General features: G+C 44.2%; 1 protein-coding gene across 1 annotated transcript; it reads right to left on the bottom strand.

Annotated features, from left to right (window-relative positions):
* Positions 1-1536: 1536 nt before the first annotated feature.
* MC2R (melanocortin 2 receptor) lies at positions 1537-8690 on the bottom strand. Its single transcript, XM_015563604.1, has 2 exons — positions 8559-8690; positions 1537-3783 (listed from the first exon to the last, which is right to left on the bottom strand). The coding sequence occupies exon 2, from the start codon at positions 3648-3650 to the stop codon at positions 2760-2762; it is 891 nt and encodes a 296-aa protein (XP_015419090.1). The 5' UTR covers positions 3651-3783; positions 8559-8690; the 3' UTR covers positions 1537-2759.
* Between the last annotated feature and the right edge of the window lie 8738 nt (positions 8691-17428).

The raw sequence follows: 17428 nt of genomic DNA, 5'->3' as shown, positions 1-17428 counted from the left end.
GAGGACTCCACCCTCAGGATTCAAGTACCTCCCAACGGCCCACCTCCTAATACTACCACCTTTCAGGAGTCAGATTTCAACATGTGTGAGTTTTGGGGAAAAAACGCACACATTCAGACCTTAGCAATGGGGCAATGAGAGAGAGGAAGAGGAAACTCCCCTCCCATTTTATTAGAGGGGGCACAGAGTAGAATATTCCCGCCTTAAAGAGGACATCAGCTCAGCTATAATACTTCATATTTTTACTGACATTCTCAGCTGAATTGATCCAAGGCTAGATCATCAACAAAACGGAAAATATGCTAATGGCATTAGCAAAGCCATTAAAAAGTTTGATATTTTGATAAAAGAATTAAAATAATAATTGTGGAAAAAATCTGAGCCTTGATGGTCTTCCTTACTCAAATGAACGCACTTCCACACTGTTTTTGTTTGAATTACATAGGAAGGTAGAGGTAGGAAACCATACTTATTTCAGTAATTCTAAGTGCTGCCAATGCTGATCTGAATTGAATATAGATGAAAACCTAGAATTGGAAATGTCTCTGAGTTAGCACTCAGCCTGTTTTTCCTTTATGCACCGTTAGAGTAGCCTCCTTGATTTGTATCTTAGATTAAACACAACAAATTGAATGCAGTGAGAAGCAGAGGTATATCTAGGTGACTTCCTATGCCCACAGTCAGGTGTGACAGCTGAGAGCTTGAGAGTGGTAGCCAAGCTGGTAGCAACGGCAGAACAGCAGCTTGGGACCATTTATGACGGGGCTTAAGTTGCACTACCCACCTCTATAGGACCGTAGAACAGCACAACATCAAAGAAAGGTTACAATTTATTGAGAATACTCAGTTTAATCACAGAAAAATATGCTATACATTGTTCTTTTAATGGTGGAAATAACATTTAAAAGTCATTTATAGAGCAGTGCTTTAGATTTTATGGAAAATAAATTTACAGATAGTACTTTATCTATTAATAAATTTGGTTTAATATACATTAGTGTGATATATCTCACTGGTGAGGGGAAAGGACCAAAGGATTATTACAGAACAGAGAACAACAAGCGGCACTTTCAGTTTCATCTCCAAACTGTGGAGGAGGCCGTCTGGAAGAATGCCTACAGCTGTCTTCCCTTAAACTCCGCGCCTTCTGCTCTGCTTCTTAAGATCCCATTCCTCCTCACGTCTAATATCAAACTCATCACCAGACCAGAAGTCCTGTCTTGTGGCTGGATTCTGCTCTCAGCAGCTCAGGAAAAACTCTACTGAGGTAAAGTGTTGCCTCTTCCAGAAGGCTCCTTGGATCCTGAAGACCCGTGAATCCGGCTTCTTTCCTCTCCCTCTTTCATCTCTTGCCCCTTTAAGCCACTCTCCAACTTAGCTAGGACTATGGTTAGAAGCTGCTGCTTCTTCTTCTTGTTTAAAAATGATGTATCTTTATTGTTGAAAATATTAGATATCCCCTTTCCCCCCATTGACCCCCCTCCTGCACTTGCCCCCCTCCCCCAGGATGCCTTCTCCACCCTATTGTCTGTGTCCATGGGTCATGCAAATATACATTCAAGTTCTTTGGTTGATCTGTTCCCACCCACCTTCTGCTGCTTCTTTAAGCTGTATTTTTTAAGCTATTAACAACAGATGAGTTTACAAACTGTTTCTTTTATTCCCATTGGCAATGCCTCTTTTTAATATCTGGCATCCGTCCTGTAGCTGATGGTATGATGAAAGTTTGTAGTGACTGAGTCTCTCAGACTCAGCTGTGGAAGGAAATAAAATGTCTTTCCATCGGTTTCTGCCTTGGATCTCAATAATAGCACTGTTCTTGAAATTCTTGAAGTATTATTTTGGTATTGGTTTTTCCCAGAGTATCAAGCATGATGATCTCTCTCTCCCGCTTTACTTAAAAAAATACATATTGGGGCGTGGGGCCTCTTTTCCTTTACTTCTGCATTTGGACAAATTCACAAAGATTGGATATACCTTCTTCAGATGGTCACAATTTTCCTCTGGCCTTTATTAACACACAGGAACCAAGCTGATTCAGTTTTTATTTCTTCCTTTGAAATGTGTGCTTCTAATGCATGAGGAGTTTTAACCAAGAAAGGATTTTAAAGCCAGTGGGGTACTGCGTGAGCAAAGAAATCTGACAGAGAAGGTTCCTTTATTCTTGAAAACTCAAAGCTGGTTATTTGACATTTATAATTTATATCCTGCCTGCTTCCAAAAAGATTCGGAACGGCATTTAATAAAGCAGACAGGTAGGCGGGAGGGAGGGCAGGCCTTCTGCATGGTGGTGTGGGACAGGCAAATTCAGCTGCAGCAATTAATTGGCACCTTGGGCTTACAAAGGCCTACATATTGTTTCTGGCCTGAATACTTGTCCTGGTACTTTAACGTCTAGAAACCCCTTATCGTGTCCTCTAGCCTGGAAAGGCCACTCAGTAATAGGCTTACAGGATACCTATAAAAGAGCAAGTTCTCCCCTTAGCCCAAAGCTCTCAAATTTGCATTGCTGTATGTGCTTTGTATTCTGTCCCTTTTAGTGCATTATTTTATCTCTCTAGTTACAAGAGTTGTACTCCAGCAAGCCTGTTCACACAGGACCAAACTATTACAAATACTAGTAAGTGGGCTAATCCTCATGCACACTAGGGAATGATAGGGCGGTATTAGTATTTGTTGGTATGTCATGTTATTCTATCACGTGACAATATTATCCCCGTGATGATAATTAATCCCCCTGGTGAGAATCAGTAATTCTACTAGAACCTGCTGCAGAAGATCATCTTTTTGAATGCTTCCCTGAGCTCTGGGCTGCGGAAGGCATATATGAAGGGGTCAATGACTGCATTGCACATGATCAACATGCCATTCACCTGGAAGAGGGACATGTAGCAGGCACAGTAAGGGTTATTCGGGCAGAACGTCATTAAGAGGACATGAAGAACAAAGGGGGCCCAGCAAAAGATGAAGACCCCCAGCAGGATGGTCAGTGTGATGGCCCCTTTCATGTTGGCTCTGGACAGTGTTGAGATCTTCCTGGCATGGGCACGGGCCAGCAAGAACATGTGCACATAGAGGCAGAGGATAAAGACCAGCATCAGAGGGAACAGCGATGTAAAGGTGATCACTGTGGGGACGCGATGGGAGAAGATCACCATGGCGATGCCACTGCACGTGCAGCATGTCCAGATGACCGCCAGGACGGCGACGGCGCGGCGCATGGTCACGATGCTGTGGTACTGCAGGGCATGGAAGATGGTGATGTAGCGGTCAGCGGCGATCACGGACAGGCTGAAAATGGAGCCCAGGAGGGAGAGGATGAACAGGGAGTCGATGATGTCATCGGCTGTGGTTTCAAAATTGCCACGAGGCTTGAGGTAACCCTTGTTTCTGAGCATGATCAGGATGTTTTCTAAGATCTTATACAAGCTGCCCAGCATGTCGGAAATGGCCAGGCTGCAGATGAAAAGGTACATGGGCGCCTGGAGGTTCTTATTCTTGACCACAGCCAGCAGGACGATCAGATTCTCCAGCACCCCGGCGATGGAGATGGTAAAAAATATCTCTTCTGGCAAAACCACGTGAGGACAGTCCGAATTATTTCTTGCTGTATCGTTGATGTTCTCATATAGGTTGATTATGTGCTTCATTTCTCCTGCTTGTGGTTAAGGCAGTGATGTTACTTGGACTTGACAGAAGATTGAACTGATTTTTCAGAATTTTTGGGGGGTGGGGGGATGGGTAGTACTTGTGGGAGATCTGAGGTAGAAACTACACGGTCACCTAGGAAAGAATATATAAAAAATATCAGTTGCAAAATAAACTGCAAAATAAACACAAGCCATGTTAACTTGAAGGAAGCTCTATTGCCTCAATGAAATTTAATGGTGTCATATTTTAAATAACACAGTTTACTGGGCCTTCATCCTCAGCACTCACTGACAAATCTTTACTGGAATTTTGAGCCCAGAAATAAAAATAAAGATTATCCTTTGTCCTCTCCTCTTTCCGTTTCCTCTTCTTCTCAGGAACCCAATTTGATGTGAGATAAATGAGAATGAGAAAAGAGGTAAGGAAATGAAAGGCATGCATAGAAACAGAAAAACACACAACTACCTTTCTTTGACTTGGAGGAGTGGCTGGATTCAGGGGTCCGATGAGATGTTTGGGTCCTTTCTTTTTCACTGCCTGACCTTAGAGCAGCCGTGGGCAAACTACGGCCCGCGGGCCAGATCCAGCCCGTTTGAAATGAATAAAACTAAAAAAAAAAAAAAAAGACCGTACCCTTTTATGTAATGATGTTTACTTTGAATTTATATTAGTTCACACAAACACTCCATCCATGCTTTTGTTCCAGCCCTCCGGTCCAGTTTAAGAACCCATTGTGGCCCTCGAGTCAAAAAGTTTTCCCACCCCTGCCTTAGAGCATATAGAATAATGGCAAACGTATTGATGTACATTTCCAAAGTTGACTATGCAAAGCAATACACATTATTATTTTTATCTCAAAGGCTGAACTCGCAGGAATGGTATTTCTGGAGATTTCTAACGTTTTCAAGTTTTTTCGAGGTTGAAGTTGAATTATGGCAGTAAAAGGATCCAGTTTTCCTCAAGCAGAAAAGGCTGACTAGATCATAGTTGAGTGACTTTGAGAAGTCTGCTTAAGGCGAAAGCATGTGAAATTTTTACTGATTCAGTTTCCAGCTGGCTAGACACAGATTTTTATTTTATTTTTTTAATTTCAGAGAGGAAGGGAGAGGGAGAGAGAGAGACAGAAGCATCAGTAATGAGAGAGAATCATTGATTGGCTGCCTCCTGCACATTCCCTACTGGGAATTGAGCCCGCAACCTGGGCATATGCCCTTGACCGGAATCAAACCCAGGACCTTTCAGTCCCCAGGCCAATACTCTATCCACTGAGCCAAACCAGCTAGGGCGACCCAGACGATTTTATGAAATGTTTCAAATTTTCCTTTGCCATTGTGGTGGTTTTAAGGATATGACCGCAAGTTCTTTATACTCCTCCCCACAAGAAAAGGAGCTTAATCCCTCTCCATTCAGGCTTGCTGGAAGCCAGCTGCCATGTTGTAAAGCTGCTATTGGGAGAGTGAATCAAGTGTAGCTTTTGATCCAAAGTCCACAGGGCACATATCACTGTCTTACACTAAAGGTTTTCCTGAAAAAAAAAAAAAAAACCACCTAATTTCCTTACAAAGGACTGGGGTCAAGTTTTAAGGCAGAAATGTTTGAGTTCGGTAGGTAGATGATTAGGAAAGGAGTGGAGTGGCAGGTGGTAGCTGCTGGTAGGGTTCTACCTAGGTTGACCACTTTATCCTGTGTTCCCGGGACTGGGAGTCCTGCATCCTGGGCAACCTCAGTCTCAGGCAACCTGCCGTGGTTAGTTACTCTAGCTCTACCTACGTGGGCCCTGGGAAGTCTATACGCTAAAGCATCCACTCATGTTCAACATGCTGAGGAGAATGAGGCCTTTGATGGTTAACTTTATGTGTCAATTTGGGCCTCACGGTGCCTGGTATTTGGTCAAACATTATTCTGGGTGTTTATGGATGAGATTAACATTTGAATCCATAGTCTGAGTAAAGCAGATTGCGCTCCCCAGTGTAGGCAGGCCTCATCCAATGTGTTGAACAAGAAGGCTTCATGAAAAAGGAGACATATGTAAAACTACATGTAATACTTTAAACAATGAAAAAAAGGCTCCATGAGTAAGGAAGAACTCCTGTCTGATTGCTGGGCAGGGGCATTCGTTTTTTCCTGCCTCTAGGATTCAAATGGAAATCTCAGCTCTTTTGGGGTCTGCTGGCTTCCTGACAGGGACGCCCATCGGCTCTCCTGAGTCTCCAGCTGGCAGACTGCAAATCTTGGGACTTCTCAGCCTCCATAATCTCGTGAGCCAACTCCTTATAATAGATGCTGTTTCCCAAGGCCTGTGCCCAGCATGAACCACCTATGGAGACTGGACAGAGTCTCTCATCTTACACTTGAGCCCATTAAATGTGGTCAGATTTGGTGCATATTTTCAGTCTTGAGTGCATTTGGTGGTAGAATTGATAAAGAAAAGGAAATGCTGGCAGAGCTACGGGCACTTCTTAGGAGGAGGTGGTTCTGAAACCCAGCTCTGCTGGTGTGCATTGCTGAGCTGCCGTGGCCAATCCTGCAAATCCATGGGAGAGCCCTAAATTTGACTAGAAAATGGTTACGTGTGTTGGAAACGAAAAAGATAGGAAATACCATACTGCCCACAAAAATCTAGCTGAGGAGCCCTGGCCAGGTGGTTCAGTGGGTTGGAGCATTGTTCTGTGCACCAAAAGGTTGTGGGTTCAATTCCCTATGAGGGTACATCTCTAGGTTTTGGGTTCAATCCCCAGTTGAGGGCGTGTCCAGGAGGCAGCTGATTAATATTTCCCTCTTATCTCTCTCTCTCCCTCTCTCCCAACCTCTCTCTCACTTCCCCTTTCTCTTTCTTTTCCCCTCTCTCTAAAAAATAAAACATATCCTCGAATGAGAATAAAAAAAATCTAGCGGAGGAGATAAAACATGCACATCTGAGTAAGAGAACAGATAAGGTTATGGTGACTTGCTAATGAGTCATGGCTGCTACATGGTGTACATGATGTGGAAGAGGATTGGCTTGCCTACAAGCACTGTAGGTAATTCACTGTCCACTGTACAGGGCCCCAAATGTATGCTTAGCAATTTAAATTAACACTCTCACAGATAAAAAACCAAACTCCCCAATACATCATTACGTTCTTAAAACTCTTCATTTTAAAGGCAATTGGGTATCACTGTGGCTTCTCTCATAGTGCTCTCTATGTCAAAGGTCAGAGAAGGGGCACAGTGAAAGGTATTCTCTTTTAATGCTCTAATTAAATGTAAGGGGTACTATTCCTATTCCTTGCTACCCCACTAATTTCCTAGGTAAGAAAACTGAGGCTCAGAGAGGTTAAGTAACAAGGTTCTCCGCTGCTAAGTCTGCCTTGCTCCAAGGCCCATGTTCTCCCCTGGGTTCCCTGTTAGGTAGAATTCCTTCTTTGAATTCTGTTCAGCATCCGTTACAAGGGGCCTTGACCCTGAATTTCAGGGATGAGGCAGCCCCATTCTTTTCCTTCTTGGCCCGGTGGTATGATTGACAAGTAGTTTCCCTTCCCCACTTTCTTCATCACCTTTTCATGGTCAGCACACACACGCCTTTCTCTGTGCAGATGTTCCTCAACTGCCTCCCTCGCCCAAAGGAGCGTGAGGGAGCTTCCCACCGTGTCTGGGGCTCTCACAGTCCGGGACCCCTTAGTCCTTACTGCCCACCTGCAGCAGAGGTGGGAGAAGCTCCTGCCACCACTGCTGCACTTGCCAACCGTGAGCCCAGCTTCTGGCTGAGTGGTGCTCTCCCTGTGGGAGCACACTGACCACCAGGGGGCAGCTCCTGCATTGAGCGTCTGCCCCCTGGTGGCCAGTGCACGTCATAGTGTCCGGTCGTTCCGCCGTTCAGTCGATTTGCATATTAGGCTTTTATTCTATAGGACGAATGAGGGAGCACAGCTTGTCAGCATCTTTCCTGCACTTCTGTGTAGGGTGCACTGAAGGGAGCTCTCCTCTTCCTAGTCTTTCTCAACGCCTTACTCTCATTATCCCCCTCTATCCCTTGCCCATTTCTATCCCTTTAGGGTTTTGCATATGTGCATATATGTGTGTACATGTATATGCATGTGTGTGCATGTATACATGTGTGTGTTTGGGAAGAAGATGGGCGGTAGAATTTTCTCAAGGCAGCCTAGGGAAATACAAATATAGCAAATAGCTGTTTTCATAGAAAGAGTGGGGCTTCTGTTCTAAAGAGTGCATGCCCCCATGACAGAGCCAACCAAGGAGAGTCAGTGTCTCAAGTCTGCAGTGGCTGCATGGCTTTCTAAGTGATGACCACTTTGGAGGAGTTTGTGATAAGGAATGTTTCTTATGCTTATTTATACTACACCCTGTGTTGCTTCCAAGGAAGTCAGAGGACTACAGGGCTAACGGACGAGAAAGGCAGAGAGAGAGGGTGTTGCCCAAGAACCACAAATAATCCATGTGCGTATGTTAATGGCAGAGTTGCAGGAAGCCAACTGCATACCAGATTTCCTAACTGCCAGGGCAGCAAAACTATGGCGCTTGTAAAAACAAACAGTATTCAGGTAAAAGGGTGATTCTCATGAAAGGGTAAAAGAAGCATAATTTTTTTCACCCCTATTTCCATTAAGAAAAGCCCGGCCATAGCCCTTGTACAGAACCTGATGATAATTTCGAGACTGAGAACATAGAGAAGTTAATAAATTCATCAACAGGGAAGGCTGCTTTAGTTAGACAAACAAGTAATAGATTTTATTGTTATAGTTCAATTAGAAAAATGATATCCTCCCTCGGGGGGGATGAAAGACCACAATGAAAAGGATAAGCCCTTAGGTGGAATTCTGAATACAACCCATTTAGGACAGGTCTAACTGTCCTCTGTATCATCCCAAAACGTAAGAACCTGAGAAATTAGTAGAAAAGGCACTTACCCTCCGCTCTGCAGGAGGAACTTTCTGGCCTGGATCACTGAGAATGAATGGGGTTTGAAAGAAAAACCAGCAAAGGGACCTTGGGCCGGGACGCACCGGAACACATGCATCACGGGGAGAGGCATTTGTTTGTTATCCTAACCTTGGAAGACGTCATGTGGAAGGGACTGCATGTTGTTGCTAATGTGGAATCGAAGACACAGATTAAGACACCATTTCCCCGGGTCAGCTAACCAAAGCTGCTTCCCAAGTTTATGACAAGGTTCATGGCAGTTTACAGACGTACGACCTTGCTCCCCTTTTAACATCGTTTTCGAGTTGCATTGAATTTCAATTCAATCAACGGGTTTTGAGGAAATGGATTAGGAAGCATTTGTTTTTACATTTCCAGCAAACTTTTTAAGACATTTTACAAACAGCGGATTCATTAATCTCACTAAGAAGAAGGGAATAACCCTATTATCCATATTTCACAAGACTGAGCAGCGAGACAGAGGGAATTGTAGGCTCAAAGGGCAGCTGACGGAGCACGGGCCAAGGCGAGAAGAAAGCCCTCGTGTTCTGCCAATTCTTCTGTCATAACATCTCACAGAAACCACCACTGATACCTCCATCATTCGCAGCAAAATTGTTTAGTTGTAGGGTACGTTCTTGCTGGTTTTCTGTTTGCCAGGCCTGCAGGGGAGGGCTGGTATGTATGTGTGTACATGTAAATGCATGTGTTTGTATGTGGGCGTGTGTGTACATGCATGTGTTGGTGAGGAGAACGGCTGGTAGGGTTATCTCAAGGCAGCCTAGGGAAATAAAAGTGTGAGGAACAGCTGTTGGTATCCAAGCACATCAACCTGAATGTGTAACTATGGCACGGGGCCAAGTTTGGGGGTGAACCGGAGCTTTGGGGTGGATTCCAAACCAGTAACCATTTCTGAAAATATCAGCTCCAGCCCCGAGCTGAAAGATGTTCCCATGTGGGTGGTCTGGAAGGACCGAGAACAGAGGTCTGAGTGTGATTCCCCAGGCGGGGAAACACATTCTTACCAAGTGCCTTTCCTCTGTCCCTGAGGCAGGGCATGTTCTGCTGGGCGCTGCTGGACTCAGGGTCATTCCGGGCTTAGGACCGCTGGGGAGTAGCTGTGTGCCTGGCAACACGCCCTGGGGCTCAGCTGAGCCACACCGTTGAGACGGTCTATAAAAGCTGGGCGGTGCCTCCAGAAAGCCACGTTGTGGTATCTGGAAGAGACGCCTTGTCCTCAGCCCTCGGATTTGCAGTGTCACAAAAACTTTGTCAAAGATTTGTGGATCTGATGAGCTGGTTGGGAAAACTGGTGGCCGGCGCCAGAGGCCAGCCCCAGGGAGATTGCCAGATGGAGGGGGTGTTGGAGCTTGGGGAGCTCTTTGGAGAAGGCACGTCTCAGCAGATTCTATCTGTGTGGAGACCCAGGCAGCTAAATCTAGGAGAGATGGAGATTTTGAGGAGGGACAAGATGGCCTAAGGGTTTGGCTAAGCCCTGGTAAAGAGTAAGTTTTGCTATTTTAGTTTATTTTTTCCTCGAGATGGAGGGTGCTCATCTTCCTCCCATTGTTCAAGGACAGAGTGGAAAGGACATTCGATTTAAAGCCAGAGGACCTGGTAGAGTCCCCACTCCACCAGGTCTCTGGGTCTGTCATTTCCTCATGTAAAGTGGGTTGTTGGGAAGATGAAATGAGACCAGTTTTGTGAAAGTGCTTTGAGAATGTGAAATCATACACCAGTGCCTGTGGGACTTATACTCTGGCCCAAAGTGTTATGGAAATGGTGGTCAGGTTTAAGAGATAACTTAGCCAGAGGGAAGTTCGTTTAGCTTGTGAACATTTAAAAGCAAACTAGTGAGCTGAGATGCTGCTAGACCTATAATAATAGATGCTGCAGGTGCGCCACTCACTCATCCCAGCCGGTCTCTTTTCCTTCCCGAGAGAGGATGAAAAAAGGGGATTCTAGAGAGCATTCAAGGAGCTCCCATGGGCACCTTTTTTTCTCATACAATCCAGCAGCTCAACCCCTTTTCTTCTGCTCTTCACAACTCCACCATCCTACTAAGTCTTATGCTTCCAAACGGGAAAGCAAGAAAGAGAGGGGGAGGGAGGGAGGGAGGGAAGGGGGGGGAGAGAGAGAGAGAGAGAGAGAGAGAGAGAAACCAAAGAAAGAGAGAGAGAGAGAGAGAGAGAGAGAGAGAGAGAGAGAGAGGTGGAACAGGGACAAGAAGAGAGTGGGGGCAGGGATCTGTCTTTCAGATATGCAGGGCCATGCCCTTTGGACAGCACATCAGATGCTGGGGGTTGGAAAGTAATTCTGTAAAGAGAAGCACACTCCTCCTGGGTTTCTTTTTTGCTCACACACTCACAATACTTCTGGTACCAGAAGTGCGGGTGTTTTCCACAGATCAGGCAATTATCTGACCACCTGCACGTCCCACAATTTGATTCAATTCCGACACAAGATCCCCGAGATAGCATCAGATCCCTCAGATTAAGGGCTCAGTCCCACAAGACTGCCCCCGCTTCAGATACCAATTGCCAGTCCCTGAGTGCCACCCGTGCTCCTGAATAACCTACTTTTAAGTCTAGGTTTCTGCAACCCCCTCCTTCGGTTGTATAATTTGCTAGAGAAGCTCACAGAACTCAGAGAAGCACTTTCGTTTACTGATTTATTATAAAGGATATAGATGAACAGCCCTACTTCTCCAACTTTCCCTGCAATTTACAGGATCTTATTCCTATCATACATTTCTCATTTCAGAATGCTCATAATGACTTTGCATCTCCAATTGAACACTGATTAAAGAAGCATTTGGTAGCTAAAAAAGGAATGCTCCAGTAACAGCAACCTAGAAAATGTGACTTTGGGTCTGAGAGGCCTGGGCGTTTCCAAAGAGACGATTAGTGACGGCTGGAAGGACAGGGAGAACATTTTTCTAAGACTGGGGGAAGAGGAGCCGTGTGATGTAGTGGTGGAACCTCTGGTGAAATTGTGGGTCTCCGCAACATGGAAGTTAGCATGGATACCTAACAAACCCAAGGATTTGACTAAGGAGATTTCAAAGCAGAGTTTTAAAAGGGTATGGCTTATGCTGAAGGCAGGGGGTGAGGATGGGGGGCTGGAGAGGGTCAATGGGGGGAAACAGGGAACGTATGTAATACTTTCAACGGTAAAGAATTATTTTTAAAAACGAATGAAGTAAATCTTGATATACCAACTTCAAAATAAATACATACATACATACATACATACATACAAGGGTGTGGCTTGTATTCTTGTGAACTAAACAACTGGGCATCTAAGAATCTCAAAGTTGTTCTCCCGTAGCAGTCTCCCATGGAGCTCAAGGTAGTGAAACACCTATCTCAGAAAAAAGAAAAAAAGTAGTATGGTTTTTGTCTAATGGAGTATGATTGTGACTTTTATCTAATTGTATACATAAGAAACTAACAAAGGTTTTAAAGGAGTTAGAATGTCTTGGACTTAAAGGGACAAAGACAGTTTATAATAAAAAGAGGATCCTGGGCCCTCTAGCTCTCATGGGCAGGAAGCAGGTAGAGAAATTTCTCAGCTACAAATACAGGACATTTTTTATGGGAAGCAAAGGATGGTTCAGGGGATGGAGCCAAGGATCACAGAGAACCATTCCCAGGGAGTAGGACTGGGCCCTAATCAAGAAACTGGTGACTTGAGTCCAGACCATTTGAGCTCACAACCCCCCTCCCGGTCCCCTCCCTTTGAGTGACAATAGCAGTGACCCTCTGCCTGTCCCATGTTGAGTATAGAACACTAATCATTCATCTCCTCAGTTCATAGGTCCTCAAGAAGTTGTACCCAAGGAACCACAATGAAGGAACCTTATCTTGTGATTTGGATCACAGATCCTAGAGTTCGAGTTGATTCTTTCCTGAGGGCAAGACTTTTGGGGTCTCAGGAGGGATTCGTATATTTTTTATGTGGGAAGGATGTGGGTTGTTGTGCTGGAGGTAGACTGTAGGAGTTAGTGTCCAAAAATAACCTTAAAAAGTCCATTTCTCCCTGTTTACACATGATGCTCTGGCATCCGGAGCGTGTCTCTCTCCTTGATTCTGGGAAGGGCCTATGAGTGCTTTGATCAATAAAAATACAGAAGAAGTGAGTTCCAGAACTTTTGAATTAATATCTAAAGAATACCTGCAGCTTCAGCTTCTTCCCTTTGAAAAAGCCATTATGCTGGAAGGAAGCCACTAAATTTTGGTGTAATTAGTTATTCAGCAATAGATAATCTATACTAGAATCATTTTCTTTTCTAAGAGTTTCACTTATTGCTAGATATTTTCAAAGATGAATATGAGCCCTGGTGAGTTAGAGCTTTGGCCCATGCTCATGTTTTCCATTCCTGATCAAGGCAATTCCTGGTCAAGGGCATGTACCTGGGTTGCAGGTTTGCTCCTCTCACCCCCCTCCACTGTCTCTAAAAATCAATGGAAAAATATCCACAGGTGAGGATTAACAACAACAAAAAGAATTTGCAATGGAAAGCACTGATGACTAAGAAGGAACTGCAACAACAACTAGAGCATGAAGGAAGGTAGAGGGGCATTTGAGTATATTTTTGAAACAGAATCCTATATAATAAAAGGGTAATATGCAAATTGACCCTAATGGTGGAACAACTAGGAACAACTGGTCACTATGATGTGCACTGACCACCAGGGCACAGATGTTCAATGCAGGAGCTGCCCCCTGGTGCTAACTGCGCTCCCACAGGGGGAGCTCTGCTCAGCCACAAGCCAGGCTGACGGCTGTAAGTGTAGCGGTGGTGACAGGAGCCTCTCCTGCCTCCTCCTCAGTGCTAAGCGTGTCTGACTGTGGCTTAGGGCCGCTCCCCGCAGAGATCAGGCTTAAGCTGTCAGTCAGACATCCCCTGAGGGCTCCCAGGCTGCCAGAGAGATGTCTGAGTTTCAGCTTAAGCCCAATCCCCCAGGAAGCAGGCCTAAGCCAGCAGGTAGACATCCCCCGAGGGTTTCCAGACTGTGAGGGGGTGCAGGCCAGGCTGAGGGACTCCCCCAGAGTGCACGAATTTTTGTGCACCAGGCCTCTAAGAGCTCCATATTTTGGAGCTCTTAACTGTGGAATATAAAATTATAAATCTGACATTGATCAATTTGAGACTAGAGACCCATCTTAAGGGAAAAATGTTTGAAAAGTATGAAAAAATTGAAAAGAAAAAACATGCAAAGTATAATGTCCTTCCTGAGAATAAATTACAAACCCAGAGCATGGAAGAGATTAATATAGTTGGATCCAGAACTATCAGCATTGAGAAAGGGTACTATTTTTTTTTTAAATATATTTTATTGATTTTTTACAGAGAGGACGGGAGAGAGATAGAGAGCTAGAAACATCGATGAGAGAGAAACATCGATCAGCTGCCTCCTGCACATCCCCGACTGGGGATGTGCCTGCAACCCAGGTACATGCCCTTGACCGGAATCGAACCTGGGACCCTTGAGTCTGCAGGCCGACGCTCTATCCACTGAGCCAAACCGGTTTCGGCGAGAAAGGGTACTATTATTATTTCAATTGTATATGGTTCTGTACTAGTGGAAAAATTGAATCGTAGAAGCAAATTCCGTTTGTTTTTGTTCATAGCTGATAATGAAGTGAGGATGAATCAATTAAATGTTTAAACCATGGGAACTGGTTTTATACATATAAATATGGTTGAAACTGAAAAATTAAGATCCCCACTGGATGTAAACTGATTTGTGGGGATTCATTTGCTACTTCTACACTGAGGACAGTGACAGAAGAATGTGCACATTTTGTCAGAAAACTAACATGTTCATGTCATTGGAGAAGAGGGTGTTTTAACTTAGCACCTGGTGCCACCCACCGCTCCTCTGTGCTCCTCCAGAACTTTGTTACAAAACACTTATTCTTATTTGTATGAATGAAGTTCTTCAGCTGAAACTCTTGGAATAACAGCAGAGTAACTCCCGGAATAACAAGTTTCCTTCTTGTCTTATTCTCCCCAAAGGCTCTAATTTGTCAGACAGTGGAAAATAATTTGACATCATAATTCTCCAAATTTGGTGTAATTTAGAATCATTTAGAACCATTGTCTTGTGTGGATCTGATCTTTGTCCTGGATTTCACAAGCAGGCGTCCTGCCAAGTTGGAGAGGGAGGTGGCTGGGACTGCCAGTCCAACAGCGTGTGGGTGGTTGTGCACTTTCATACAGTAGCAAACTTCATCCTCCCTCACCTGGAATGACCTGCCTTGAGTATTCTAATTAAACCTTATCTTCCCTCCACGGAGATTTAGAATATTTATTTTTGGCCGGAATTATGCTTATTTACACGTTATGTACTGTAGAGGATTACAATTATGAAATTCTCAATGATTATTTTTAGCAAAAGAAAAGAACGAGAAATGAATGTGGGAACTCTATCAATCTTAAACATCAATCGCAATAATGCAGGGATCACCAAAAGTTAGGCCCCAGTGCTGGGCTGGTGGCACTAATGATGATGAGAATTTGATAAATTCTTTTCCTAAGTGGGAAAGTTTCCAGCTGAGCTCTGGAGGCCCTGAAGATGGGGGATCAGAGCGTGCTGTGAAAGTTGTAGTTATGCACAATTGCCATGTTGTCAGGTGAAGGACATCGTTAAGGAATCATTCATTCATTCAACAAATACTCACTGGGGATCTGTTTACCAGATACCAGGGTACAATATTTCTCAACCACCGGGGGGTTCATTTTTTCCAAAGTGCAATAAGAATGATGTTTAAATATATAACAAATGTTTTATAAAATGAAGCAGTCCAAGAACTAAAATGGCTGGCCATTCTCTGGGTGTTGTTTTTAGAGCTCGAGGACTGGCTATTTCATTGTTTATTAATCATCTTTTCTTGCTGTATCTCCCTCCAGCTATTTAAACAAAGACTTTTTACTGAAACTTTTCACTTCCCTTGTCTTCTCTACTTATGTTATAAAATAGTAGACAAATAATTCCTCTAGGTACAGCCTCCATGCTTGTGGTGTGGCTTGGGGGAGACAATATAGAGAGAGGGATAGCATTAAAAAGGGATAAATTTGGGGTCTAGAGTCATGCCAATTGGTTAAAAATATATTTGTGTAACCTAAGCCTCAGTTTTTTCACCTGTAACATAAGAATGAAAATGAGTATGCCAATTGGTTAAAAATATATTTGTGTAACCAGAAAACTTGAAAAAAATCACTCAGTGCTCTAAGCCTCAGTTTTTTCACCTATAACATAAGAATGAAAATGAATGTTGATCTGCTAGGGATACTGGAGACAGTGCTTGGCATCTGGTAAGCAGCCAGCGGATGTTTGCCCTTTTTATTTGTGCAAGAAAAATACAGGAGGCAATAAAGAAAACTTTTGGGGATAGGGGATTTTGGTAGAAAATGGAAATATTTAAAAAAGACAATTTAGAATAGAGGTTAAGATTTATGGAGTATTAGATCAGAAAATGTCCCTCGAAATGTTCAAATGCAATCATTTCATTTATAAGCTTCAAAGAATTTAAAGCGACATGCCCTAGGTCATATAGCTGGGTAGGGACAGAACTAGAAGTGTAGCTTGGGTTTCTGGACCCTTATTCTCCTCTCCCATGGCAACTCTTAGTGCGCACTTCCACAACGATGCCTAGAATCATGATCTCAGGTATTTTATTTCTCTACACAGGCCTTCAATGTGCAGGGCTGGGTGGTGTGGAAAAGAGTGTGTTTTCCTAGAATCTTAGCTGGAGTTTCTCATAGTTTGGGGGTTGGCTTAATCTCTGCTTTGCTGTGTGAGTGTGTTTTCCTAGAATCTTAGCTGGAGTTTTTCATAGGTTGGGGGTTGGCTTAATCTCTGCTTTACTGTGGCTACTTTTTTTTAAAAAAAATATTTCTATTTATTTCAGAGCGGCATGGAGAGGGAGAGAAAGATAGAAACATTGATGATGAGAGAGAATCATTGATCGGCTGCCTCCTGTGCACCCCTCGCTGGGATTGAGCCTGCAACCTGGGCTTGCACTTGACTTAGTTTGTAATGTGCCTCAGTGCTCAATAGAAACTTGTAGCCAATTGTTATATCGCATTTGCTGCTACCGAACTCCTTCTTCGCGGGGGTGAATCTGTCTGTGTTAGTCCGCCTGGGCCATAGGGGCTCAGGTGTTTTAGGGAGGTGCTGGTAACTCACATCGGTCAGGGTCCCTCTGTGGGGACTTCTCTCCCGAGGTTAGTGGAAGCTGATCTCCCAAGGTCTTGGTCAGAATCTCCCTTCCTCCCACCACCTTTCCTCCCCACATTCCCCCTCTCTGCGGCCAGGGCAGGCATCATAACTCTGGGCTTGAGACCTTGATTGTGACGAGGTTATGTGTCAGACCACAAGTGGCAGGAAGGACAGGCTATAGTTGGCAGGTTAGCAGTGATCAGAAGAGGAATAAACATAATATGGATATTCCTTGCAAAAAAGTGTTTGTTGTTCTAGATACAAAAATAGCTGGACAAGTGGATCTTCTGCATCCACTGCTGGTCCTGTTCATAACCATCATCCTAGGAGTCGAGGGTGGCGTCCTCTGTGCCTCTCCTTAAGTGTGTCCCCCCTTCCAGCTACTGCCCCCACACAGGGACCCACCTCTTCATCACGTACTTGACCTGCATTTCATAGCGCCCGATCCATTTTCCTGCACAGTGTGCGTCATCAACCTACAAACCATTGCAATGCAATAGGCCGACAGCACCACGACAGTCTGCTCAGTGGAATTTACTACCCCAAATAAGCCTGCCTTGTTTTTCTTTTTCTTTTTCTCTGCTTTACCTGGAGACCAGGCAAGATGAACTTTCCATGTCTAATTA

The sequence above is a fragment of the Myotis davidii genome, unplaced genomic scaffold, assembly GCF_000327345.1.
Source record: "Myotis davidii unplaced genomic scaffold, ASM32734v1 scaffold78, whole genome shotgun sequence".
In the NCBI taxonomy this organism is placed as follows: domain Eukaryota; kingdom Metazoa; phylum Chordata; class Mammalia; order Chiroptera; family Vespertilionidae; genus Myotis; species Myotis davidii.
This window is presented reverse-complemented; position numbering and strand designations above follow the sequence as displayed.